A 27,894-nucleotide genomic window follows, 5' to 3' on the forward strand; every position below is an offset into this window, starting at 1 on the left:
ACACCTCTATGAGCTGGTGGGTGGCAATGCCAGCCCAGAGCCCAGGGCACCGAGCAGGGAATCGAGTTGCCCACGGTCAAGGCAGCAAGGTTACTGAGGAGAGAATAAAATTCTACTTCTCCACCCTCCCCAGGAGACCCGGGCTTCCAAAATCTTCAGAAAGGATAAGGTCCAGGGGTCCTCCTCACCCTCTCACCATCAGCGACTTAAGGAAGCCTCTTATGAGGTGGGGACCTGAAGCTGAAGCAGGCAGGTCAAACTGGGTTTTTTTTCTTTTAGTTGTATTTGTGAAGGCACTGCTCTAAGCACTGGGGTAGATATAGGGTAATCAGGTTGGACACAGCCCCTGTCCCACATGGGGCTCACAGTCTTAATCCCCATTTTACAGATGAGGTAACTGAAGCGCAGAGAAGCTAAGTAACTTGCCCAAGGTCACACAGCAGGCAAGTGGTGGAACTGGAATTCCGGTCCTCCCAACTCCCAGGCCTGTGCCCTATCTACTAAGCCATGCTGCTCCTCTAGAGTTTTGTTCCAGTCCCCACATGATCTCATTACTTCTTTCCTCACTTTTAAGAATTGATTCAAAACCCACCTTCTCTTTGAAGCCTTTCCAGATTAACCCCACCTGATTTAGGTCATGACAGTCATGCTAGCTTCCTGATACTTTTGAGTTTCTTTATTAATTATGCAGTGGCCTCTCTGTTCTTTGGACTTTCCTCAGATATCCATCCATTCTTTGCCTCTCTTGCTTGAGTTTTATCAGAATCAATCAATCAATCAGTGCTATTTAATGTGCACTTACTGTGTGCAGAGTACCATACTAAGCTCTTACAATAGTCTACAGGGAGTTTACAGACTAGACGGGGAGACAGATATTAGAATAAATTACAGATGGAGGTGTACATGAGACACAGCTTGGTGTAATGGATAGAGCCCGAGCTTGGGAGTCAGAATCTTATCCCGGCTCTGCCACTTGTCTGCTGTGTGGCTTTAGGCAAGTCACTTTACTTCTCTGGGTCTCAGTTACCTCATCTGTAAAATGGGGATTGAGACTGGGATAGGGACTGTGACCAAACCAATTTGCTTGTAGCCACCCCAGTGCTTAGTAGAGTGCCTGGCACATAGTAAGTGCTTAACAAATGCCATCATTATTATTATTAAAAATAATAATGATAAGTTGTGTTTACTGTGTGTACTGAGGGAGAGGTGAATATCCAAGTACTTACTGGGAACAGACCCAGTGACACAGAAGGAAGAGCTTAGATGGGGAAGTGAGGGCTTAGTAGAGGATTTACGTCAAATTGTATTGTTGTGTTTGACTCTTTCCTCCCCAAAGGACTCTAAGTTATTTGAGGACAGGGACTGTTTTACTCTTCCTAAGAACCTTGTCTTCTGTCCCCTCCATGCTAATATAGTGCTATATTCACAGAGCTCATAGAGCTCAGTGAGCCTAGCTGCCTGACTCCATGTAAGCCCCTGTGCCTCAGTCTCCCAACCTATGAGCTTTGTATCTCTGAGTGGCAGAGTGGTATGGGATGAGTACTTCTGGGGAGTTTTCTGGGAGAGTTTTGGGGTGCCGCTGACTTGGTGAGACAGCATTAAAGATGGTGGCATGCTGAATTGGAGACGTGAGAATAGTGTGGGAGGCAGGGAAGGGAGGTTGGGGGGGTTGGTGTAGTTCCCAATGGCTTCCTTGTCTTGTTTGGAGAGAATGGCCACTTTTCTTCCCATTTCCCCACTCTATCCAAATTAGTACAGCTTTCTAGTCTACTTCAGCCTTCTTACTAGAATCTGACTTGGCTTCATAACTGGACAGCAGTGCTCAAGAGGTTCTTTGGCTTTCTGCCTCTCTGCCCCCAGTGGGATGCCAATCATGGCCTAGTGGTTAAAGTAGGGGCCTGGGAGTCAGAAGGTCCTGGGTCCTAATCCTGGCTCTGCCACCTATCTGCCATGTGACCTTGGGCAAGTCACTTCATTTCTCTGTGCCTCATCTGTAAAATTCATTCATTCGTTCAATCGTATTTATTGAGAGTTTACTGTGTGCAGAGCACTGTACTAAGCACTTGGAAAGTACAATTCAGCAATAAATAGAGATGGGGATTAAGACTGTGAGCCCCATGAGGGACATGGACTGTGTCCAAATTGATTAGTTTATATCTATCCCAGTGCTTAGTATAGTGACTTGCTCATAGTATGCGCTAAACAGATACCATTTAAAAAATTGCGGGCACTAGGGCTCCCTGTCTCCAGTGAGCCTTAAAATGGGACATGGAAGGGTCTAAGGGGTGTGGCTTAGAAAGGGATATGGTTGGAGGCTATACCACTGACTGAATTTCCTGCCCATCAAACCTTCTGCTTGGCAACCACAGACCCCTTCTTTTTTCTCTGGAGGTGCAGGAAGAGGAACAGGAAAGGGCTGGTGGGTTTTGCAAAAACCATCAAAACTGCTAGGAAACCACAACACCAAACCTCACATTTGTGGTGGGGGAGCCAACGGCGGTGAACACACCTCCTCCCGCATTACTGCCCGCCTGTCATGGAGTCAGGGCCTGGGCAAGTTGGGCATTAGCAATTCATTGACCAATCAGTGGCACTTACTTTGTAGAGAACACTATACTAAGCACTCAAAAGAGTATAATGCAATAGCTTTGGTAGATATGATCCTTGCCCACAGAGAGCTTACAGACAGGAGACAGAAATTAAAATAGATTCTCCAAAGCAGTTGGGGAAGCTCATCTCAGTGCGTGAGAACTGGGTCGGGTGGAAAGCAGTGTGGCCTAATGGAAAGAACACGGGCCTGGGCGCCAGAGGACCTGGATTCTAATCCCAGGTCTGCCACTTGGCTGCTCTGTAACCTTGGGCAAGACACTTAACTTCTCTGTTCCTCAATTACTCATTTGTAAAATAAGGATTAAGACTGTGAGCCTTATGTGGGACAGGGACTGGGTCCAATTCGATTATCTTGTCTCTACCACAGTGCTTAGTACAGTGCCTGGCACATAGTAAGCATTTAACAAATATCATAAGCCACAAAAATACTCCATGAGCTGATTTCACCAGAACCAGGGGTGGTCCACAGATAATAATGAGTATTATAATTAATAACAATTCTAGTATTTGCTAAACACTTGCTATGTTCCACTACTGTTCTACACACTAAGGGTAGATCCAAGGTTGTCAGGTGGGACATAATCCCTGTTCAGCAAGGGGTTTAGAGATGCTGTCCATTCTGAGGCCAACAGCCAACTTGAAGCAGAGGCAGGGGAGATGGGCTTATGATAGCACCTTCTCTTCTATCGCCCTCATTTCTGGCTCCTTGCCTTGTATTGCATCAGTCAATCAATGGTATTTATTGAGCACTTACTGTGTACAGAACACTCTAGTAAGTGCTTGGGAGTGTACAATATAACAGATTGATGGATACATGCCCTGCCCACAACAAGCTTCTGATATTCTTGGAGGTTTTCCTAGAAAGGCCTGAGGTTCCAGCACTCACCTCCTAGGCTCCTCCTCAGGAAGGTCAATCAGTCAGTAAGTCATATTTACTGAGTGCTTACTGTGTGCAGAGTACTGTACTAAGCGCTTGGGAGGAAGGTCTATACTCTGCTCAAGATCCAGCCAGTGCTGGAAGAAGTGCCTCGGGAGTGAAGATGGGAAGTGGTCAAGAACTGCATCCACCTTTGTTCCTGCCTATGGATTTGATGAGGGGCCACCCGGTTCCCAATGCTTTCGCCATCACCAACCCCAAGAAAGCAAGAGAGCTGAGGTCCCCACTGTTCCAGCAACTCCGCCCACCCAAGATCAAAAACATCCTGCGATCATGGGCACCCTGCAAATGGACTCCGGGAAACAGGAGTCACCGCTCAACCCTAGAAGGAAGAAGCAGCGAGGATTAGTGGAGAGAGCACGGGCCTGGGAGTCATAAGGATATGGGTTCTAATCCCGGCTCCGCCACCTATCTGCTGTGTGACCTTGGGCAAGTCCCTTAACTGCTCTGGGCCTCAGTTACCTCATTTGCAAAATGAGGATTAAGAGTGTGACCTCCATGTGGGACAGGAGACTGTTCCTGACCTGATTATCTTGTATCTACCCCAGCGCTTGCATACAGTAAGTGCTTAAAATATATCACAATTATTATGGTGCTCCTTTCCTCTCCCCACCTCTCTTAACATCCCCTCTGCACACACATCAACACACACTGGGAGATTTATTAGACATATTTATTTATGTACAAACCTATACACACAGCAATTCCCAAGCGCATGGGGCAATCTCTCCTTCAGTGCTGCCCTGTTTGCTTTCCAGTCTGTATCGGTTTGCCTTCACACACTGGTGAAAGCTTAGGAGGGATGGACCTTCCTCCTCCCTGTTCCTGACCCCTGAGGTGGTTCCAGCCAGCTCCGGGCTCTAGGTCCCCCAAGAAGCCCCATGTCTGTAGCCCACCTCCTCCGGCTGGGCTCGGCCCCTAATCTCCACTGACGATTGTGTCCAGGCTGAGTCTGGCTCAGGATTCTGCTCCGTGAAGGGCCACCACACCCTTTTTCTAAGACCTTCTGAGGCCTCCTCCTTAACAGTAAGCAACGGGTTTCAAAGAATCTCCCAAAGGCACAAGCTGGGAGAGATCCTGTGGGTCTGGGTGCGGAGAGAAAAGGCTTCAAGTTGTACCCTCCCCTACCTGAAAGACAGAGGAGAAAATCGTGCAGGTATTGGTCCTTCCCTGGTGAAGCCCAGGAAGGGGATCGGAAGTCCCAAGTCTCTGCCTCCTGGCTCCCTGCTTCCCACTCCCTCACCATGGACCTTGATGCTGTTCACACTGTGGCCACACTCCCTTCCCTGAGCCTGGAGGGTCAAGGCAGGCCTGGGGCAGGAGCTCACCCCTCTGTCCCGCCACCTCCCTCCCCTGCAGTTCCCCTGGAAGGGCAGAGTGGTGCAGGGGACAACTAATTCCCATTAGTAAAGTGCTTTGAGATATGGAGATGGGCAAAATATTGCTGTGGACACTTGTTTCTGATTGCACTATACTGGGGGGAGGGGAAAGGGGGTGATGAGAGAATTGGCAGGGGAGAGGCTGGCAGGATGCCCACTACAATGCTTGCTTCAGTCACCCAATCTGGCCTGTCCCCGCCAGGGCCACTATGGATCGGAAGGGTCGATTTCTAGCCTGGAGGACCCACCCTGCTCTCCCCATGATAGGGGCCCGGAGGGAGGCTGCCTAAATTCTCCTGCCCATCAACCATCCCAGCTTTAGGCTGAGGATTAGGTCTGGAGAAGAAACAGGTGAAACTCCTGGCCCCTGATCTTGCCACAGGCCGCATCTGCTCACCTGCTTTGATCACTTGCCAAGCACCTCAATCAAAGGTGGTGCGGAGGAAATGGGCAGGCGGCCAGTTACCTGAGGAAGGTCATTGTTGGGGAGAAGGGCAGAGACCCGCCCATTGCCCGGTTAGTCTCCATGGCGTGCCCGGCCCCTCCCTCTCAGGGGCCAACGGCCTGCCCTTGAAGAGAAGGGGAAGGCAGGGATCCCAATTCCTTGCTGGGCCTCTGACTGCAGGAACAGCAAATGAGGTGAAATGGAAAACAGGTGGTGAGGGAAACGACCGGGAAAATTCTCCCCTGAGCATAGGGATGGTCCATGCCTGGCCCTGCCAGTCTTTTGGTAGTGGCCACCCTGAGGGTAGGGGTATAATGCACACCTGATGCTGCCTGGGAAAAAAAAATCCTTTGCTTCTCCTCACTCCTGCCTCCCAGAAAACCGGGGTGTCTATGACCATTCATGGCCCATTGCATTGTTTCACGAAGTTTTATTAAGTGCCTAAAGACTCAGCATCCAACACCACCCCTTCCACCCTCCCCACTGGGTCCCCCCCCGACCAGGCTCGCACACCCCCTCGTGACAGCCGGAAGTTGGCGGGCATGTCAGCAGGGAGCACTCCCTCTCCTTGGAGTCACAGGGTACTGGGGAGGATTCAGGGAAGGCTTGGGGAAGGCTCAGGGCAGACGGTTCTGTGCACCCAGGAGGCTCTTTTGTGCTTTACCAGAGGAGGAAAGGGAGAGATTCTGCACCAGGCCCAGCTGCCTTTACCTCAAATCCGGCCCTAGGCCGCCGTGGGGAGGGGAGCTGGGGGGGAGCAGAGGGGTGGCCAGAGGGGCACCTAATTACTCCTATCTTCCCATGGGAGGTGGTGTCTGCCATGTTGAGGATGGACCAGGCCATGTGTGTGCCCCGACTGTAGTGTGGGGGGAGGAGCCAGGGCAGAGCTCACTTTACGTGCTCCGCGGCGTGGGAGGAGCAGTAATACTTCTTGTGGGCTATGAAGGTGGAGAGGCTGCTGAACTTGATGTTGCACAAGCGACAGTATCTGTGGTTGCCGTTGGGGGCGCTGGCCGGGAGGCTCTTGGCTGGGGGGGGCTGGGCGCTCTTGTCCGTGAACACGGGCGGGGTGGGGGGCTTGAGGAGGGGGGCTTCAGGCACTGGCGACAGCGGCAAGGAGGGGCCCGTGGGGGAGAGAGGCAGGACGGGCCTGGGGGAGCCCGCAGGCATAGGACTGCCGTTGGAAGAGATGGGGGGCTCCTTGGGGTCTTGGCCATTGAAGCTGTCCCTGGGGAGCCTGGGGCCTGGCTGTGGGGATGAGGACGAGGAGGAGGACGAGGAGGAGGAGGAAGAGGAAGAGGAGACGGTGGAAGAAGAAGCCAGGGGGGGAAGCGGGAGGGGAGCGGGCAGGCTATTCTCTGCCCCACTGCCAGCTGGCGTCCGGGCCAGAGGGCCAGAGGCCTCGGCCAGTACGTGTCCTGCCACCGGCTGGGCCACAAAGAGGCCGTGGGCGTGACGGAAGTGCTCGATGAGGTCTCCCTTGACGGCCCCGTTGAGGGGGCAGTAGGGACATACGACCAGCGGGGGGGCCTTCCCTCCGGAGAGGTGGAGGGCTTTAGGGCCCAGGTAGCGCTGTAGGGCGTCCCCCGCGGGGAACGCGGCTGGCAGGCTGGGGGCCTTGGCCGGTCCGGCCCCCTTCTCCACTTTCACCCGGGCCCCGGGAGGACCCTCGGGCTCTTCCCCAGAGAACCCTTGGGCGCTAGCCCCGGCGGGCCGGAGCCTGGGCAGGCTCTTGATCTTGTGCAGCTGCTCCAGGGTGCTCTGCTGGAGGGGGGCGGCGGGGCAGTAGAACTTCTTGTGGGCCAAGTAGGCCTCTAGGCTGTGGAAGCTGACACGGCAGGGGGTGCATTCGTGGTAGTCGGCCAGCGGGAGGAGGGGCGGGGGCGGGGGCGCCGCGGGCTGGACCTCCCCTCCGCGCAGGCGGGGCTTTTTGCTCAGGTCGATGGGGCCCTCGGCGTCCGGGCCGGAACCGGGCGAAGGGGCGGAGGCGGGCGCGGGGGCCCCGGGGAGCGGGGCGGGAGGGCCGTCAGGCCGGGCACCGACCCCGGGAGGGTCGGCGGGGCCTGGCCCCCGCTGTGGAGAGGCGGTGGTGGCGGCGGGGTCGGCTCCAGGCGGCTGGGGACGGTGGTGGTGGAGAGGGGCCGGCAGGAGGGCGGGCCCGGGAGTGGCGGTGGTGGCCACGGCGGCGGCGTGGATCTCGTAGAGCTTGCGGCGCTTGCGGGTACGCACGGGCTGGGGCAGGAAGGCCACCTTGCTGGCGGAGCCGGGCCGCCGCAGCGGGGGGTCGTGCCGCGAGGCGCAGTAGAAGCGCTTGTGCACCGTGTAGGTCTCGTGGCGGCTGAAGCGGATGTTGCAGGCCTCGCACACGGTCTTGGTGGGGTCGTCGTCGGGGTCGCCCACGGAGCTGCTGGGGCTCTGGCTGCCCTCGCTCCCCCGTCCGGCCCCGTCCGCCTCCGGGGAAGCCCCCTTGGCCCGGCCGCCCTCCTCCGCTCTGGCCTCGGGGCCGGGCGGGGAGCGGGCGCCCCCTTCGTCCCCCCCATCCGGGGGCGTGGGCGCCCCCTGGCCCTCGGGTGGCTGTGGGGAGAGGAGTGCCCGGGCAGGGGCCGCCCCGGGGGAGCCTCTGGGGGCCGCGCTTTTGGGCTTGCGGGTGCCCGGCGGGCCGTCCTCGGGCAGGTGGCGACTGGAGCAGTAGAGCCGCTTGTGCACGTAGTAGTTGTTGATGTTGTTGAAGGTGATCTCACACTCGAAGCAAGTGGCCCCTTTGGGCACGGGGGTTCCTGCGAACAAGGCCGGGGGGCCGCCGCCACCACCGTGGCCCTGCTTCAGCCGGCTGTGCACCAGCTCAGACATCTTGGCCAGGATCTCCGAGGCCTGGGGGACCACGGAGGCTTCGGGACTGAACAGGTACTGCGGGAGGAAGACGGTGCCCCCGGCATGGCCCGGGCAGGGCTCGCTGGGCACCGGGCTGGACCCTGGGGTCGGGCTGGCCAGCTCCGACTTCACCTTAACCAGTGGCGGGCTGTGCGGGGACGGGGTCCTGGACGAGGGTCCGGGCTCCCCTGGGCGGCGGCTCTTGGTCCCTTCCGGCCCGGTGCCGTGGCTCTCCTCGAGCTCCCGTTTGATGCTCATGGCTGGCACCGCTTCCTCACCGGCTGAGGACGAGGCGGAAGAGCAGCCTTCCCCGGGGGTGTCTCCGTTCTCCATCTCGGCCCGGGGTCTCCGACCCACAGGGTCCAAGGCGGCAGGGGGGGACTCGGGCTGTAGGGGCGCTGGACCAGGGGTGGGGGCCACTGGGGGGCCGTGCGGGACCACGTGCTGCTGGAGGCCGGGGAGGCTGTCGGCGGTGAGGCTGGGAAGGCTGCACTTGAGGATTGGGGTGATGCTCCCCTGGGCCAGACCTGCTGGGAGGTAAAAAGAGGTCAAGAACAGCATTTCCAACCGCCTCCAGGACCGGCTAGCCCGGGCTGGGGAGAGGCGGAGGCGGAATGGGGGCAGGCACGGTATTTGCTGAGCGAGCCTGGATGCCCTGCCCTGAACCAAGAACTTGGAAAAGGATCACGGCAGGCACACGGGTGGTAATAGGCTTCGAGGTGGCAGAACGGGGGGAGTGCTAGCACATAACCCGGGGGTCCCTGAGTCTCTTAGGGGATGGGACAACGAATGGGGTGACAGTGTGCCACATTTAGGGGGCAGTAGCCTAAGCCAGGCAGCTCTGCAGCTCAAGTACTCTCACTCCTCTGAGACCTTCCCCAGCCCCCGCTCTCCTGAAAAACTTTAGCTTTCCTCCTCTTCCTTCTCCTTCTTGTCTCCCTTGTCTCCCGTCCCCAAGCCCACCCCCCACCACAAGGCTCAGGGCAGCAGTCCTGGCCGCTCTGCCCTCCTGTGGGACGGTGGCTTACCTGGGGGTGCCGGCTTAGTAGCTGGGAGCCCTGAGTTGGGGGAGTAGAGTTCGCCTTTGGATCCCGGCTGGCAGATCATGTGGTTGGTCACCAGATGGCTGTACAGAATGTCCCGGGTGGTCGAGACGAAGCCACAGCTGTGGCAGACTCCTGAAAGCATCGGGTCTGGAGTCAGTGCCCCGGGTGGTGTGGGACCGGGAGGGCCAGCTGCTAATAACGTCCCCACTTGTGGAACCCAGATCCTGGACCGCACCCTCTGGGGGTGGGGCGCATATATTAGTGAAAAGACTAACTAACGGCAAGCACTAGGAAGCATTGTGGCCTAATGGATAAAGCTCTGGGGCTGGGAGCCAGAGGACACGGGTTCTTATCCCAGCTCCGCCATTTGTCTGCTGTATGACCTTGGACAAGTCATTTAACTTCTCTGTGCCTCAGTTTCCTCAAGTGCAAAATAGGGATTCAATACCTATTCTCCCTTCTACTTACACTGGGAGTCTCATGAGGGAGAGGGACTATATTGAGCCTGAATGACTTGTATCTACCCCAGGGCTTAGAACAGTGTGACACATAATAAACACTTAACAAATACCATTAAAAAAAAGGAAGCTGAAGGTCAGGCCCCTCTTTCCCCACCCCTGGGTCTTTCTGCCCCTGCCTCTTCTGGATCCCGCTGGCCTTCTTGACTTCGGCCTGTGATCCTCAGATCTTCAGCCTGTGTGGTTGGGGTCATTCTGGTGTAAGGGGTCTTTTGCTGGACAGTCCCTGGAAAGGCCCTCTCTTCCTGCCACTCCTTACCGTTCAGCGTGTCTGTGTGCACTTTCAGGTGTCTCTCACAGTTGGCCTTTGTGGTGAACGCCGACAGACAGATCAGACAGACAAACGGCCTCTCTCCTGCAAGATGGGAGGTGGGAGGGTGGCGTTAGAAGGTGGGGCGTGGCCTGGGTCCAGGGGCGGCAGAAGTGGCAAATGCCTGGGGACCATGGCCTGGGTTGGGAGGTTTTTTACACAAGTGCAGTGTGGGGATGAGATGGGGTCAGGGCAGATCAGGGCTAAGAAAATAATACCAAGGCCCATTTCTGCTGAGGGATGAGAACGCGGGTGTGTGTGTGTTGGGGGAATATAGGTGGCCTAGTGGAAAGAGCATGGGCCTGGGGGGGGGGGTCAGGGGACCTGGTTTCTAGTATCGGCTCTGCCACTTGCCTGCTGTGTGATCTTGGACCAGTCATTTCACTTCTCTGGACTTCAGTTTTGCTCTTTGTCCTATCTATACTGTGAACACCACACTGGGCCAGGACTGTGTCTGACCTGACTGTCTTGAATCTACACCAGCATTCAGTACAGTGCTTGGCACAAAGTAAGTAACAAATTACTTATAACAAATAACAAATTCGGAGAAGCAGCGTGGCTCAGTGGAAAGAGCACGGGCTTTGGAGTCAGGGCTCATGAGTTCGAATCCCAGCTCTGCCACTTGTCGGCTGTGTGACTGTGGGCAAGTCACTTAACTTCTCTGTGCCTCAGTTCCCTCATCTGTAAAATGGGGATTAAGACTGTGAGCCCCACGTGGGACAACCTGATTCCCCTATGTCTACCCCAGCGCTTAGAACAGTGCTCGGCACATAGTAAGCACTTAACAAATACCAAATACCATTATTATTATTGCTTATTGCCTCAGTCTCTGATCTAGGCCCTGAGGCAGAGAGAAAACACGAGAAGCAGCATGGTCTAGTGGATAAAGCACAGTCCTGGGAATCAGAAGGACCTGAGTTTTAATCCCGGCTCCGCCACTTGTCTGCTGTGGGACCTCGGGCAGGTCACGTAACTCTTCTGGGCCTCAGTAATGTCAACTATAAGATGGGGATTGACTGTAAGCCCCATGAGGGACATGGACTGTGTCCAACCGAATTAGCTTGTGTCTAAGCCAGGGCTTGGCATAGTGCATGGCACAGAGTAAGTGCTTAACAAATACCATAAAAAAACAGACAAAGGATTGGGCAGTGCCCTCTCTGGAAGCTTCTCTACAAGCAGACAGCCACACCAGGACACACTCAATTATGTGTGGGGTAAATAAAGGCAGAAGACCCAACAGCAGCTGGGCTTCTAGGTCCCTACTAGCCAAGGAGTCCCTAGGTGAACTCCAACACTGCTCTGGGTGGGAGATGGCTGCTCCTGGGATCCAAGAGAGAGCTGAGACTCCTCTCCCCCCAACTTCTGGTTTCAAGGAGCTGAGGGGCCACTCACAGTGCCCTTTCTGCTAAGCCTCACTGCCTGTCACTCAGGAGGCCAGAACACCGCCCGATGGAAAGAAGAGCCGGACAGGGGCAAGAGGAGGGGCAGAAACACCATTAGGACACGTGACTGTGAGGATCCACCCAGGTGGCCTTCCGGCTATGGGCCCGCAGCAGCCTCTAGGGTGTCCTTACCGCTGTGGCTGCGCATGTGGATCTCCAGAGAGCTGGCGCTGGGGCAGCTCTTCTTGCACTGGGGGAAGGGGCAGATGCGCTCGTTGGGATATGTGTCCTTGGGCTTCTCTTCCGCGGAGGGGGAGGGGGAGCTGGAGCTCTGGCGGCTGGCACAGTAGTACATGAGGTGGGCCTGCAGGTTCCGCTCACTCCGGTACCAGATGCCGCAGTCCTTGCAGGGAAAGACGTCCTCTGGGGAAGAGGCGGGGGAAACATGCATGAGGCCAGCTCGTCTTGTTCTACACGCCCCCCGACATTCTCCATTTAGCAAAAGCCGCTGATGTTGGGGGTCTTCTCTGCCCACTTCCCCCAATCCTCACCCCAGCCCCAATCCTCACCTCAACCACGAACCCTCCCCTCAGAGCAAGGGGTCAGTGGCTGGGACATTGCCTTGCCTTGGGCACCTGAAGCAATCCTGGCCCCTCCATTTCACTAACTCTGTTGAATTGTACTTTCTCAACTTTTTCTTAGTATGGTACAGTGTTCAGCACATAGTAATGCTCAATATACAACATTGATTGATTGATTCTTTAGTGTCCCCTCTCCTGAGCACCCTTGGTAATCTGACCCCAAGGGTTTCCCCCAAAACAGCTTTTAGTCCCAACTCCTCGGTCCTCCAAACAGCAGCAACTCCAGCCCTGGAACCCTAGCAAGCCCCAAAGCATCTCCAGACTCCATTTTTGGCAAATCCTTATCTGGCAGAGTATTTGGGGAGTGACTGATGAAATGTGGCAACTGTGCCTTGCTCCTCCACAACAGCTAAGGTGGACATGTATCCGTTTTTACACTAGTCCGGTTTTCAGCTGGTCTGTTCCCTGTTTGGTCCTGATACGGCTCCGAGTGGCTCAATTGCTGGCATTTTAATTTTAAATACCCAGTCCTGCCTCCCCTTTGGCTCCCACCGCCACATCCTGTGGCTCAGAAATGGCCCGGGGGCCTGGAAGGGGAAGGCAATGGTCCTGGAGAAAGGGAAGAGGTCAGGGGATTCCCAAGGGACACACTCTACAATTCTACATAGAAGGTCCCTTATGATGTCATTATGTTATGTTGCGTGTCCTGCCTAACCCAGGTAAACATACGTTATGCTTATGACTTCCGGGTTGGCAAAGGGGCATCTGGTGTCTTTTGAGTAACAGCAGTGACTTCCCAGGATTATGTCTCTTTTGTTTATCTTATATCTACCCTAGTGCTTAACACATAATAAAAACCATAACTATCAAACGTTTACTGAGCGCCTACTGTGTGCAGAACACTGGTCTGGGGTGTGGGGCTAAACAACAGAATAGTGTACAGGAGTGACTGCACATGAAACCACAAAATTGGGGAGGCAGGGAGAGATTGGTGGCAGGAATCACCAAGGAAGAGGAGTAGAAACGATGGAGTCGTTCACTCTTGCCCCTCTTCCCTCCCTCAGCCTAACCCTCTGCGTTTGGCTGCCATTCCCAGATCTCTCCTAACCCTTAACTTTCTCCTGTCCTTAACCTGCTTGGTCTAGGCTGCATTTTGTCTCCTTCCAGTCCCATCCATTGACTTCTGTCCATGTTGTCCTAGGAAGGGAAAGCTTTGGCAGCTCTGAGCTTTCTGGCAATCTCAGAGAGGACGCTGTCTTTACTGGCAGATGAGAAGCAAAACCATTCCTGAGTGAAATCTAGACTGCTCCCTCCTAATTAATCAGGGTTTTTATGGCCCTTCAAACCAGGATTTTATTGCTTTTAAAACCATATCTAGACATCCCAGTCAGCCCAGAGCAAACATCTCTGGCAACTCCATTTGTCACATATGGATTTCATTGTCCCTTCCGAAGGCGCATTTCCAGAGTCCTGCAGAACATACTGATCAAAGGCAGATTCCAGGTCGGTCAGGAAATACTATCAGCTTCAGGTTGGGAACAATGGCCCCAAAGCTGCTCCCTGCTTCTTCTGTTCAATGCAGGGGAAAAAACTGCTGGCAAAAGGGCAAACCATGGTAGGAATGTCAACTACAGCCTGGACAACTTTGGAACATTTTTCAGAGAGTAAACATTTAGGATCTGTGGGGTGGGGAGGGGGAGAGAGAGAGAGAGAGAGAAGCGTATGTACTAAGCGCTGGGGCGGATACATGCAAATCACATTGAACACAGTCCCTGACCCAGATGGGGCTCACAGTCTCAATCCCCATTTAACAGATGAGGGAACTGAGGCCCAGAGAAGTGAAGTAGCTTGCCCGAGGTCACACATCAGATAAGTGGTAGAGCCGGGATCAGAACTCTTGACCTTCTGACTCTATCCACTAAGCCATGCTGCATCCCAAATACTACTGATTGATCGACTGATCAGCCAAAGGGGTAAGGGGAGAACCAGGAGAGAACTCTGTCGGTAAAAACCTCAACTACATCCCAGCTCCAAGAGAAGGGAGTAGTCAAAAGCACTGAAGGCAGCTGAGAGGTTGAGGAGATTTAGGATAGGGTCCACTAGATTTGGTAAGTAGGAAGTCACCCATGACCTTCGAGACCAGGCTTCATCATCTTTAACAGTATTTACTGAACACCTACTTTGTGCAAACCACTGTAAGCAATTAAAACATAAAAAGACAAGGTTCCTGCCCTTGAGGATCTTGGAATGAAAAGGAAGTGAGAAGAGGAAACTTTTACCTTGTTTTGCATTGAAAAGAGTCTGGGCCACAGGTGCTACCTCACCTCCCTTCTCTCTTTCTACTGCCCACCCAGCAGGACGCTCAGCTCCTCTGCCGCTCACCTCATCACCGGCCCCTGTTCACGCCTATCCCACCGCTGCCAAGGACCTCTGGCCCAAGTCCTACCGCTGTCCTGGAATGCCCTCCCTCCTCACCTCCACCAAACTAACTCTCTTCCCCTCTTCAAAACCCTACTGAGAGCTCACCTCCTCCAAGAGGCTTTCCCAGACTGAGCTACCCCTTTTCCCTCTGCTCCCTCTTTGCTCCCCCTCCGCCCTCCTCCCTCCCCTTCCCCTCTCCTCAATTAAGCCCTCTTTCTCTCTGCTCTCCCTCTCTCCCTTCCCCTCCCCTCAGCACTGTGCTCATTTGTACATATTTTTATTATCCTATTTATTTTGTTAATGAGGTATACATCCCCTTGATTCTATTTATCGTGATTATGTTGTCTTGTTTTTGTCTGTCTCCCCCAATTAGACAGTGAGCCTGTCACTAGGCAGGGATTGTCTCTATCTGTTGCCGATTTGTACATTCTAAGTGCTTAGTACAGTGCTCTGCACATAGTAAGTGCTCAATAAATACTATTAAATAAATGAATGAATGAATGCCAACCCAAGACTTAGAGAAAAACAAAATGACCTGACAATACCTCATGGTCAGAACATCGGAGAAGTAGTCAGCAATCAGACTCAGAAATCCAGGCCAAAGTTAATCTATGACTAGCTCTTGCCATCATTTAATAAATATGTTTAGTGGGGGGAAGAGGAGTCCTTCCAGAATTAGTGCTCCTCTCCTCATCTTGTGTCCCCTTTTCCAGTGTTTAGAACAGTGTTTGGCATATAGTAAGTGCTTAACAAATACCATTATTATTTTACATACCTCTACCTCCCTCCCACTCCCCATCAGTATATGCTCAACTTTTCAGGAACCAGTTACCATCAATGGTTTGTGGATTCCCCAGACTTCTAAACCTTTTTTTTTTTAAGCACTGGGGTAGATGAAAGCTAATCAAGTTGGAGACGGTCCATGTCCCTCGTGGGGCTCACGGTCTTAGTCCTCATTTTACAGATGAGGTAACTAAAACACAGACCTGCCCAAGGTCAGAGAGCAGACATGTGGCGGAGTCAGGATTAGAATCCAGGTCTTCTGATTCTAGGCCCATGCTCCTTCCACTAGGCCAAACTTCTTTTCCTCCTTCCCATTCTGCTGCAGGCCCTTGGACCTCTTTCACCCCTCATTAAGACCTCCACCAGAAGGTGGGCACGGAGAGAGAGGTTAAATTCCGCCTTGTCTGTTGTGCGAACTTGGACAAGTCACTTAACTTCTCTGTGCCTCAGTTACCTCATCTTTAAAATGGGGGCTAAGACTGCCCTCTTCATGGGGGACTGGGACTGTGTTCATCCCGATTAGCTTGTATCTACCCCAGCGCTTACCTGGAGTACAGTAAGTGCTTAACAAATACCATTTAAAAGCAAAAACCTACCACCAGTTCACACGTTTCCTTGGAACCATCAGGCCTGTCTAAGGTTTGCTGGGAAAGGCCATTGAAACCATTTGTTAAAATGAGGTTTTAGGGATTATCTGTGAATTTAAATTATCCAGGAGATCCCTTTCCTCTCTGACCAGGGGTAATTGAGAGTTGACTGGGCCTCCATCTCACTTTGAAGGAAGCTTCTTGAGAGGTGTCTACCCCTAAGAATGATTCAATCACGAGCTCAGCCTAAGCCTGCTGTTGGGAGGGGCTAGAGGTCTGGAAAGTAGGGTAGGGAGGAGGAGGAGAGGAGGTTTTAATCAATAAATAGTATTTAAGGAGGAAGGGGAGGAGAGAGAGAGGAGGAAGGCGTTTTGACAGGAACCACTTTTAAAAGAGTCAGACAGACCATCAACTACTCACTGTTGACTACGGCGGTGGCCAGAATGGCAGCCATGCCAGCCTGCTGGGGCAGAAGCTGAATATCCGAATGTAGGGTCACGGGGTAGGTGGGATCTCCGGGCTCCGTCTTCACCGTGTGGTTGGGGATCCCCTGGGGCTCAGCCATGATGAAGGTGGTCATCAGCTCATCTCCAGACACGGGCTTGGTCGTCTTGCACCAAACGGCCTCTTCTGGGGATGGAGGATGGACCCTTGTCAGTCCCGGGTGCCTGGGCCCCTGGGTCCCCACCCTCGGAGGAACCTGAAGGCAAAGGCTTCCGGGCCGGCCGTAGGTGTCAGGTAGCGAAGGCTTTGGCTGAAGCAGAGAGGGCTTTGTGCCTCAGAGGGACCCAGCCGCTCTCCCACAGGGCTGGGTGTTTCAAAGAAGAAACCACCCAGGGTACTTTTCCTGGCTGAGCTCAATCAAACCCTTGCCCAGTTTTGGAGCTACTGGGCCCTAGGGGCAGGGAGTGGGGGGAATATCATTCTGTTTAACAGTGTGTAAATAACCAAGCTGAAATTCTTCTTTCCCTCCCCCACTAGTTTCCCCTCTTAAAGGGACATTAGCTAAAACTGGGTTTTCTCTTCCCAGTGTCTTCAGGGCTTTTTCTTTTCCCTTCTCAATCTCCTCCTCCTTCTAACCCCACTGATTTCCGAGCCTTCTGCTCTCTCCCTCATCTCACCTGTTTTCCTCCCCTGTCTTCTCCAGTGTTGATATTGCATTTGGGGCTCTCTGGATCTCACTTGTTTTGAAGGATGGCATTTATTAAGTGCTTACCATGAGCCAACTATAGTGTCAAGCACTGGGGGTAGATTCAAGAGTCAGATCGGACACTGACCTACGCACCTGGGGCTCAATGGCTGAGAGGCAGAACAGGTATTCCCCCCTGCCCCCATTTTACAGATGAGGAAACTGAGGCACAGAGAGGTGGTGACTTTTATGGTATTTGTTAGGCACTTACTATGTGCATGTGAGGAGCAGCGTGGCCTAGGGGATAAAGCACAGACCTGGGAGTAAGAAGTACTTGGGTTCTAATTCCAGCTCCACCACTTGTCTGCACTTAACTTCTCTGTGCCTCCGTTACCTCATCTGTACAATGGGATTAAGACTGCACACTCCACTGTGGGACATGGACTTGTCCAACCTGATTAGCACTGTACTAAACACTGGGGTAGACAAAAGCTAATCGGGTTGGACACAGGCTGTGTCTCACATGGGGCTCACAGTTTTAATCCCCATTTTACAGATGAGGTAACTGAGGCACAGAGAAGATAAGTGGCTTGCCCAAGGTCACACAGCAGACAAGTGGTGGAACTGAGATTAGAACCCATGTCCTCGGACTCCCAAACCCATGTGCTCTTTCCACTAAGCCCCGATGTGTTCGAGGCCTATCCCCGCCCATCTGTAGTCTCTGGTATGTGGTGAGTCTCATGGGAGTTTGTTTCTGCATCTGTGTGTGTGTGTGTGTGTGTGTGAGAGAGAGAGATCCCATTAGTGTGTACGTGTGTAGCCTTGTGTTCTTCGTGTGTATGTTTATGTATATATTTCTGTTTCCCCGAGTAGCTGTGTATCATCTATTCAGTTAGCTATTTCTTGCGTGAGTGCATGTATGTGTGGGATGGCTACAGCAGGATAGGGAAAGAGATGAAGGGTGGAGGGAGAGGCAGACGGCTAAAATATCTGGGCTGTGCGATCTGCTGTCTGTTGACAAAATGGAACTCCTCATTCTTCCTCCCAAATCTCCTCCTCCACCTAAATCCCATCTCAGTTGACACCACCATCATCCTCCCCAAACCTTGGCACTGTCCTTGACTCTTACTTCTTTTTCAACCCTCATAGGCAGATGCTTGTGCCCACGTGATATCCGCCCCTGCCTGAAACTCTCTCCCCCTTCAAATTTAAGAGATCGCAGTTTGCCCCACATTCAACTATCATAATAATTATGGTATTTGTTAAGTGCTTACTATGTGCCAAGCTCTGTTCTAAGTGCTGGAGGTAGATACAAGGTAATCAGGTTGTCCCACGTGGGGCTCACAGTCATAATCCCCATTTTACAGACGAGGGAACTGAGGCACAGAGAAGTTGAGTGACTTGCCCAAAGTCACACAGCTAAGTGCCAGAGATGGGATTAGAACCCACGACCTCCGACTCTCAGGCCCGTGCTCTTCTAGTTCATGTTCGTGTTCTCTTCCTCTCCCTCCACCCCTAGATCGATCGGTCGTATTTACTGAGCACTTACTGTGTGCAGAGCATTGTACTAAGTGCTTGGGAGACTACAATATAACAGAGTAGGTAGACTGGTCCCCTGTTCATAAGGATCAGCGTCGACTGGCTGGGCGACTTCCAGGTAGGTTTAATCACAGCTTGTGAATCAGTGTGGTCTAGTCCATAGAACAAGGACCTGGGAATCAGAGGACCTGGGTTCTAATCCCAGTTCTGCCACTTGCCAGTGTGTGGTCTCAGGCATGTCACTTTACTTCTCCATTCCTCCGTTTCCTCATCTGTAAAATGGGGATGAAATCCAACTCCCTCCTACTTAGACTGTGAACCCTATGTGGGACAGTGACTGTGCCTGACCTGGTTATCTTGTATCTAACCCCATGCTTAGTACAGTGTGTGGCACATAGTAAGTGCTTAACATGAAGAAAACAACAAACAAAAAGCTTCTTGGGGCTCACGGGCTTGGGAAGGGCTTTCTGGACGGGAGTCTTCTCTTCCAGGTTGCTTTTCCCTCCCAGCTGTGCTCAGGTTAGGCATGGACAGACCACTCTAGCCCGGAAGCGGGGAGTTGGTGAGCCGGCTGGGAGGTGTCCTAAATTTTACATGTGTGAGGCAGTGGCCCAGTTCTGGGGCTGATGGTGCTAACTGCATCTGGGGAGCTTGCCAAAGCTTAATCGGTCAGATATGGAGTTCTGGGGGTGGAGAGCCGACTGTAAGCCCCTCAAAGGGCAGGGACTGTCTCTATCTGTTGCTGAATTGTACATTCTAAGTGCTTAGTACAGTGCTCTGCACATAGTAAGCGCTCAATAAATACTATTGAATGAATGAATGAATGAATGAGAGCCTGAGCACACAGGCTCTGAAGCTAAGAAACCCATCACCCGGTTCGGCTTGAGTCCAAATCGAAATCCAGCAAATCCAGCTCTGGCTCTCTCTGAAGGGTTCGGATTTGCCCTGAACTTGAGTATTTGGTTTCTGGCAATACCAGAAGGAGCCGGAAGGTGGCGCCATCGACTAACAGGCTACTGTTCAGGGCCTTCTACCCTTTTGATAATCGTAATTAAGAACAATTGTGGTATTTTTGAAGTGCTTACTATGCGCCAAGCGGGGGGAGGTTCAAGATATAAAATGGGGATTCAATACTTGGTCTCTCGTTCCCTTCCACTGGGACCCCCATTTGGTACAGGGGATTGTGTCCAACCCGATCATCTTCTTTCCGGCGTTTACTACATGGTAGGCCCTTAACAAACATTATTATTATTAATACTGATAATGACGATAATAATACTCAGGAGCGGACAGAAGAAATCTAATAATAATAATAATAATATGTTGGTATTTGTTAAGCGCTTACTATGTGCAGAGCACTGTTCTAAGCGCTGGGTACAGGGTAATCAGGTTGTCCCATTTGAGGCTCACAGTTAATCCCAATTTTACAGATGAGGTAATTGAGGCACAGAGAAGTGAAGTGATTTGCCCATGGTCACACAGCTGATGAGTGGCAGAGCTGGGATTCAAACCCATGACCTCTGGCTCCCAGGCCCGGGCTCTTTCCACTGAGCCATGCTGCTTCCCTCCCTGAACGTCACAGTTTCCACCCACAGGGCAAGGACCCAAGGCAGAGTTAAAGGCGGGACAGTCCTCTTCAAACTACTACTGTTTGACCTCCTGTGATCCTGACCCCCAAGAGACTTGGCTGGTGGCAGGGAGGCTCTTTCCTAAGAGGCTCCATCACCTCCTGATCAGGCCTCAGGCCGGCCTAGCCCTGCTAGGAACCTCCTTGTCATCATTATTTGTAAAAATGATTATGAAAGTACTAAAGTCTAATAAGAGTTGGACTGCATAGTGTCTCCCTCACAACTCCATTATCCCATTTCATCTTAAAACATCTCTGAGGCAGGGAGGGGCAGGTGTTATTATCCTCATTTTACAGATTGCACTGAGGGGTTAAGTGACTTGCCCAAGGTCACACAACAAGCCAGTGACTGAGTTGACTGGAAGCCAAGCTCTAATAACACCTGGGATTCAGATCAGTTTTCTTCCAAAAAGCTCAAAGCCTTTCACTTTTACATCTCACTTATCTTCACAATATCTCTTTGAAGTGGGGTGAAAGCCAGAGTGATCTCCATTTTACAGATGGGGAAGTAGAGTCTAGAGCAGTTTGGGACAGGCAGGCAGTAGATGTGTCAGAATTAGATCTCAGTTCTCCTGACTCCCCATTCACTAGACTGAGAGCTCCTTGTGGGTAGAGAATGGGTCTGTTATAGTGTACTCTCCCAAGAGCTTAGTACAGTGCTCTGCACACAGTAAGCGCTCAATAAACACCACTGACTGAGTGATCCTGCCTACCAATTCTATTGTAATAAGGGCTCAGTGAATACCATTAATTGACTGATTAATATAGGGTCCCTTTATGACCTACTGCTTGTAGATCCCTCTCCTTAACACTTACCTGCCATTTTCATTTCCTGCCATTACCTGCCATTTCCCCCTTTTAGACTGTGAGCCCGTTGTTAGGCAGGGATTGTCTCTATCTGTTGCCGAATTGTACGGTCCGAGCACTTAGTACAGTGCTCTGCACACAGTAAGTGCTCAATAAATACAATTGAATGAATGAATTTTCAAAACTGCCCTCCCAACTGATTCTATGCTACCTCCATCTCCCCAGGCGGTTCTCAGTTGGGCAGCAAGGCTAAGGTCAGCCAGCTCTGGCATTAACATTGGGGCGAGACAGTCATTTCCCAAATTATCGATTTCTTCTAATAGTCTCTCTAGGAATCAGTGGGAGGAGGTTGGACTGTGAGCTCTTTGTGGGCAGGGATTCAGTCTACCAACTCTATTGTACTGGAGTCTCACAGGCACTTAGTACAGTGCTCTGCCCCACTAATCACTCAATAGAGACGCCTATGAGATAGAGCTTAGGCCTGGGACTCCGGAGGGCCTGGATTCTAATCCTGCCTCCGCCACTTCATTCATTCATTCAGAGCACTGTACTAAGTGCTTGGAAAGTACAATTCAGCAATAAAACACTTGTCTGCTGGGTGACCTTGGGCAAGTCACTTCACTTCTCTGGATCTCCGATACCTCATCCGTAAAATGGGGACTAAGAGTGTGCGCCCCATGTGGGACATGGACTGTGTCCAACTTGATTAGCTTGTGCCTACCCCAGCACTTACTACAGTGCCTGGCCCGTAGTAAATACTTAACGAATATCATAAAAAATTACCACTAATTAACTGATTGGTGAATAAATTGTCAAGTGGATCAGAAATGCTTCCAACGTTTGGGGAAAATTTCAGAACCCTTGATTGAGCAGATCTCTGAACAAGTCTCCAAAACCCAAGTTGCAGTCCCATAGGTCTCCATCTCTGCTCCTGCTCCTTGCAGAGATGAAGAGAAAGAACTAACTGCAACCAGCTCTGCACTCCCTTTTTCCATCAGGTAAACTCCATCCTGCTGGGAATGTCTGCAAAGTTCCCCTCTGTGAAAGATCAGCAGGGGATTCAGAACATCTCTTACTTCCAACGGACTGGGGTGGAAATGGCATTCTCTGGATTTTTGCTTTCAACTATATATTTTTTTTGGAAGTTCATCCCTGTCTTCCCCCCTCCACCCTTCCCCAACCCCTCCACTCCTCTCCATCTCTCGGTACCCCTCTCCGGCCCACTTCATCATGAGCCCAGACTGAGGCCTCAAGTCTCCGGGAGCATCCCTCTTCCACTCAAAGTGTCTTAAGGATCCTTCCTTGAAGAGCCCCTATTTCCTGTAGGGAGCGGGGGAGAACAAAAAGGGGGGAAAGGAAAGGAGGTGGAACAAGTGAGGGACCGAGTTGGAGACAAGGGGAAAGGCAGAGCGATAGAAGAAAGGAAGACTGACAGGTGCAGTCAGAGGCAGAGGTGGTCAAAGAGAGGCAGAGATTGTGCCAGGCATAGAAGAAAAGGTAAGAAATAGAGAAAAGTGTTCCACAAAAAGGGATCCCATCAATGCCCCCTCTGTGGAGAGCCAGCAAGTAAAGGGAACACAAAAAAACCCAACTTTCTTTATCTGGATGTGGAACTGCCGCACAGTCCCCCAGCTCCCAGGCCCTTTGGTGCAGAGGAGGAGCCTCCTTTTGCTGGAGATGGGGGGGCTGCAGGGATGGACTCAGATCACTCATTAGCCCGGCCTGAGACTTTCTGGGCTTCACCTCCCTTGATTAGATTATACAGTCCTCAAGGTCAGGTATCATGTCTAATCTTTGAATGTCGTTCCTGTCGTTCCTCCCCCGCCCATCGCCAAGGACGGTTAGGCACCCTGTGGGAGTTTAATAAATGTTGTAGATGTGGATGGGGATCGAGTCTACCAACTCTATTATGTTGTACTTACCCAAGCACTTAGCAGAGTGCTCTGCACGCTATAAGCGCTCAATAAATGCCATTGATTGAAATACCCGGTGACCTCCAATAGGCTCTGTCTTTAAAGAAGCTGAAAGTGACCTGGACAAGTCACTTAACTTCTCTGTACCTCAGTGATCTCACCTATAAATTGGGGATTAAAACTGTGAGCCCCATGTGGGACATAGAATGTGCCAACCTGATTATCTTGCATCTATCTCAGTGCTTAGCACATAGTAAGTGCTTAACAAACACCAGAAAAAAAGGAAGCTACTCCTCGCCACCCTCCCTGTCCTCGGCTCGGCCTACCTGTGGCCTGACGGTCCACTGTGCACAGGCTGGGCTAGTCCCATGGCTACTCAGGCAGGCCAGTCCCTGAACCTCAGAGGGGACCTTCCAGGCCAGGTGAAACAGAAGCAGCAAATCACACGGTTCAAAGTTGATTCAAGTCTCACACCACTGGGTCGGGAGGGGTGGGGAAGGGCTGGGATGAGTCCCCGAGGAGGACACGTGTTTAACACTGTGCGGTTGAGGCGGAGGGTGTCGCTTTAAGGGCCGGGCCCACCGTGCAGGCGGACACGGTGACCGGGCCCAGAGCAGTGACCCTGACGACCACAGACAATACCAACCCTTCCTGTAGATCACCGAGTTGGCTTCAGCTTCGCTAGAGACCAGAGGGAGCCTCGTCAGCCAGCAGTGCTCATCACCCAGCAGCAGGGTCAGGGGCGGGCTCTGTCAACAGCGGAAACATGGGAAAGAGGGAGGGAGAGAGAGAGACACACACAGAGAGTGCATGGGTCAGTGATGTCACCGTCACATCCCTCTGCCCCTGCCAGAAACAAAGTGAGCTCAGGAAAACAAGGGGGCTAGCCCAGTGCCCTTTAACCTACTCCTACACAACTTTTGGGAGCTTTGAGGAGGTTGGGGGACTCTGGGGGAGGAACGAGGGGTAGGGAGGCCAGGATCAGGGTGAGGGGCGTCTTCCACATGTGAAAATGTTTTTAGTAATGATGGAGTTTTTGTTGGATGACTTGAGAGGGTGGATTCCCTTCATGGTGCTCCAATTCCCTCTACTCCAAAAACGGGAATCAATTAGGAAATGAACAGAAAGGACTTCAAGACCCAGGGAAGAAAATGGTGCCTAAACTAAGGGCCCTCTTAGAGAAGGGAGCCATATAGTAGAGCCAGGGGGCCACGTCGCCCATCTGCCTGACCCACAGCAGCTTTCTGCAGGTCGGGTTGCATTCACCCACCTTAATACCAAGCGGGTTGCATTCTAAGTCCCACAGAGCCCCTTCCCACACAGCAAACTTCTGGGAAGTCATTGACAAGAGCCTTTCCCAACAGAAATCCTCAGTGGAATGACTTTCTTTCCGAGGTTGGGGTGGAATGGGGTCCTGGAATTACAGTACTGCAGGACAGCTGTATGATTGTTCCAGTCCAGAGGCTGGGGCATGGCCCAGGTGACCCGTGAAATCCCTTCTGGCCTGAAGATTCTTGCTGCCATGGGAAAATGTACTTCTGGGTGTATTTGCAACCGCACTGGGGTTGACCCAAGTGACTCCATTATCAGCAGCAGCAGCAGCAGCAGCAGCAGCAGCAGCAGCAGCAGCAGAGATATTTATTGAGCACCTACTATAGGAGCTTGCAACAAAATTCGAAGATACGACGCTTGGCCTCAAGGAGTTTACAATCTCGATTTTGTGTGGGATGAGAATAAAATATTGAGGCTGGAGAGGTGTTGGTTAGGTTAGGTCAGCTGGCGGACCCTGGGGGAGCAAGACTCCCAGGTGGAGGGTGTCCTGGGGTTCAGGGCAGGAGCAAACACACACAGGAGGACTGACAGGGCAGGACAGGATGGCTTTATGCTCCCATTGTGATCCAGTCCCACCCTAGGCCTGTCACCCCCAGCAACGCCCCCTCCCCACCACACACATACGCACACACACCCTCTATCTATCCCCTGTGGAGAGAAGTGAGGCTCATTGTGCCCCTCCAGCAGACTGATTGACAGACTTGTTATTTCCTTCACCACAGCCCGTAGGGTCTCCGCGTCCTCCAGGCACCGGAAGCAGAGGAAACATCAGTCACATAACCTCTCACCTCTGCCTAGCGCTGGGGAGAGGGTGGGGGACGTGCTGGCTTTGGGGAAGAGCCAGTGCCGAGTCCCGGGGCTTGAGGGGGTGGGGGGGGAGTGACAGGCAGCTCTGGGTGAGCAAGAGCAGGATCTGCCAGATTCGCCCCTCCCTCAGTCCCACAGCACATATGTACACATCCATAATTTATTTATATTAATGGCTGTCTCCCACTCTAAACTGTAAGCATGCTGTAGGGAGGGAACCTGTCTACCGATTCTGCTCTCTTGTACCCTTCCAAGCACTTAATACAATGCTCTCCCCACAGTAAGAACTCAATAAATATGATTGGTTGAAATATGATTGATAAGGAGCCTGCAGGCTGGGGATGGGGCAGAAGGAGAAGGTGTGAATTCTCCTAGAATCTTCCAATTCACCTGAATCCAGGCAGCTTACTGGACTTAACCTCTGACCCTGCTGAAGGGTTGTGGGGTAGGACAAAGTTCTTCAGGAATCATCAAGAGCACTGTGCTGGGAGTTGGAGGACCTGGGTTCTAATCCTGACTCCACTTCTCTGCTGTGTGATTTTGGGCAAGTCACTTAACTTCTCTGTGCCTCAGTTCCCTCATGTACAAAATGGGAATTCAATTCCCGTTCTCCCTCCTACTTAGACTGTGAGACCCATGCGGGACTGTCTTGTAACTACAGTGCTCAGTACAGTGCTTGACACATAGTAAAGGCATAACAAATACCACTATTATTATTATTGTTATTGTTATCAAAGAGAACAGGAATTTGGTTAAAAAAATCCCACTACTCTCCAGCTGCCTTCTTGGGTTGGGAAAAAGTTTTTATTCTTTACTTCATCCTTCCATCTCTCTCTTTCAGGTTAGCAACCTCCCAGATGAGGTTGTAGGCTTGATAAGAATTATGGTATTTCTTTAACACTTACTATGTGCCAAGCACTGTGCAAAAGGCTGGGGTAGAAACCGTGTCATCAGGTTGGACCCAGCCCCTGTCCACATGGGCTCACAATCTAAGGGGAGAACAGGCATTATAAAGCCTGTTTTACAGATGAGGAAACTGAGTCATAAAGAAATCAAATGACTTGGCCATGGTCACATAGCAGTCAGGTGGACGAGCCGGGATTGGAACCCAGGTCTCCTGACTCCCAGTCCTGTGCTTGTGACTGGGCTGCGACCAGATGATGTGGGCCAGTCAGAGACCACGGTCAGATTTCTTCAGCGATTTCCCCAGCGTCACCTGGGGCCACACTCTATGCTAAATGGCAGAAAAGGTCTTCCCCCATCATCTGCTCCTCCAACAGGGAGGCAACGTGTCTTGGCTGGGCAGGGTGGATGACTGTGGGCACCTGCTCACACACCTGCTGAATGGGGTCTGCAGTCGGACAGACAAAGGAATGTTCTCAGGATCCCCTGAAGCACAGCTGCACACAGCGGGCTTAGCTGCAGCTGCTGGGAAAGGAGAGCAAAGGGAAGCAGGAGTGGAACTATCACTGGGGCCACTGGAATAGCTGCTCCAGGGACCCGTGGGTAGGAGAAAGCCAGGTGATCGATAGCTTTGGCTCAGAACACGGAGAGAGGCCCGGATGCAAAGGTCAGGACCGCCCTTTCGGGGTCCTTCGGGACAATGGGTGGGGCTAGGAGGGGCTTCTCCGGGCTGGAGGGTGAGGGCAGGGGCAGAGGCAGGGCTGGGGGTGAGGAAGCCTGAAGACACTTGGTTCCTAACCCCTGCTTCCTCCCAGGCTCATTGTGTGGCCCCTAACGAGTCATCTCATCTCCCTGGGCCTCAAATCCTCCATCTAAAAAGCTGAGAGGAAAATGTCACTTCTCCTTTCAGGTACACCGTGAGGATTAGCCAGTTGATGTCTGGGAAGTAGGCTGAGATCTTCCTTCTCAGCAGGATGCAGAAAACAAGAGGCTCTCATCTCAGGGATGCCTGAGGTGGATTCAGCAGAATGCAGGGGGTTGGACTCCATGACCTCGCTAAGCCCCTTCAAGCCCTGAGATCCTACAAAAGCAGCAGGCATTATTAGGGGGAAATCCTTTGAAGAGAAAAAAAAGTCTCCCTTCAAAGACTGTAGTTAGTCCCAGAGCAAGGAACACCCAAGAGAAGATAGCACAACTGCAGTTGACCAGGAGGCAGAAGTGTGCAGCCATAAACACACACATACACACACACACTTTCCCCACTAGGCCCAAGAGACTATCACATTGGGTGAGCAGGGTGTAGAGGCTCCCACTCCTCATGAAAACACCTGGCACTGGGGGGTCAGTCCCCCGGGGTCTCTCCTGGCCCGGCCCTCAGCAGCCTTAGCTCCCAGCAGCGGTTTGTGTCTGGCCTCAGACCATCTCTGCCTTCATGTGTCTCTAATGAATATTAATGAGTGGAGGAGGGTAAAAAAAAAATTAATCTGCCTGATCCTTCGATGGCTGCTGCGGTAACGATATGAAATCTAATTATTCGTCCCAATATTTCTAAACCCTCAAACTGAGACTGACAGTCTCCCCGTCGGTTTAAGGCTTATCACTCCAAGGAGCAGAGTGTTCACAGCTTGATAAAAACACACGCGCACTCACAACTTTTGCTGATGGTGCAGAAACGCTCTTAATTTTTCTGTGTACGTTCTTAAGGAGGAAGAAGGGGGCAGCTACATCTTCAAGGCAGCTTCACCAACCGATGCCCCGTTTTCTTTTAGTTGTAAGGGACAGCGGATCGGCTGGGGAAGGAGAGGAGGTGAGGGCAGGAAAGGGGGGACTCTGGGGAAGGGGAAGATGGGGCATGAAGAGAGACCAAATAATGCTATGGGAATTCAGGGAGCCTCTTTCTTCTGACTCTCCTCCCCACTTCTCATAGGAGATGGGGCCAGTCCCTGGCTGAATTGGGAGTGAGGCAC

The 27,894-nt window shown here is 52.3% G+C and overlaps 1 protein-coding gene across 3 annotated transcripts in view; it reads right to left on the reverse strand.

Annotated features, from left to right (window-relative positions):
* Window positions 1–4,206: 4,206 nt before the first annotated feature.
* ZFPM1 (zinc finger protein, FOG family member 1) overlaps window positions 4,207–27,894 on the reverse strand; it is a 182,913-nt gene continuing 159,225 nt past the window's right edge. For 2 of the 3 annotated variants that reach the window (XM_029075724.1, XM_039913503.1), the window contains exons 5-10: window positions 23,532–23,634; window positions 16,291–16,500; window positions 11,691–11,921; window positions 10,066–10,161; window positions 9,271–9,420; window positions 4,207–8,772 (exon numbers count right to left, since the gene is read on the reverse strand). In XM_029075724.1, the coding sequence (XP_028931557.1) occupies window positions 6,260–8,772; window positions 9,271–9,420; window positions 10,066–10,161; window positions 11,691–11,921; window positions 16,291–16,500; window positions 23,532–23,634 (3,303 nt within the window). In that variant the 3' untranslated portion in view covers window positions 4,207–6,259. The remainder of the gene's footprint in view (window positions 8,773–9,270; window positions 9,421–10,065; window positions 10,162–11,690; window positions 11,922–16,290; window positions 16,501–23,531; window positions 23,635–27,894) is intronic. The other variant, XM_039913502.1, reaches the window with a different exon arrangement.

Source organism: Ornithorhynchus anatinus, chromosome 11, assembly GCF_004115215.2.
Source record: "Ornithorhynchus anatinus isolate Pmale09 chromosome 11, mOrnAna1.pri.v4, whole genome shotgun sequence".
In the NCBI taxonomy this organism is placed as follows: Eukaryota; Metazoa; Chordata; class Mammalia; order Monotremata; family Ornithorhynchidae; genus Ornithorhynchus; species Ornithorhynchus anatinus.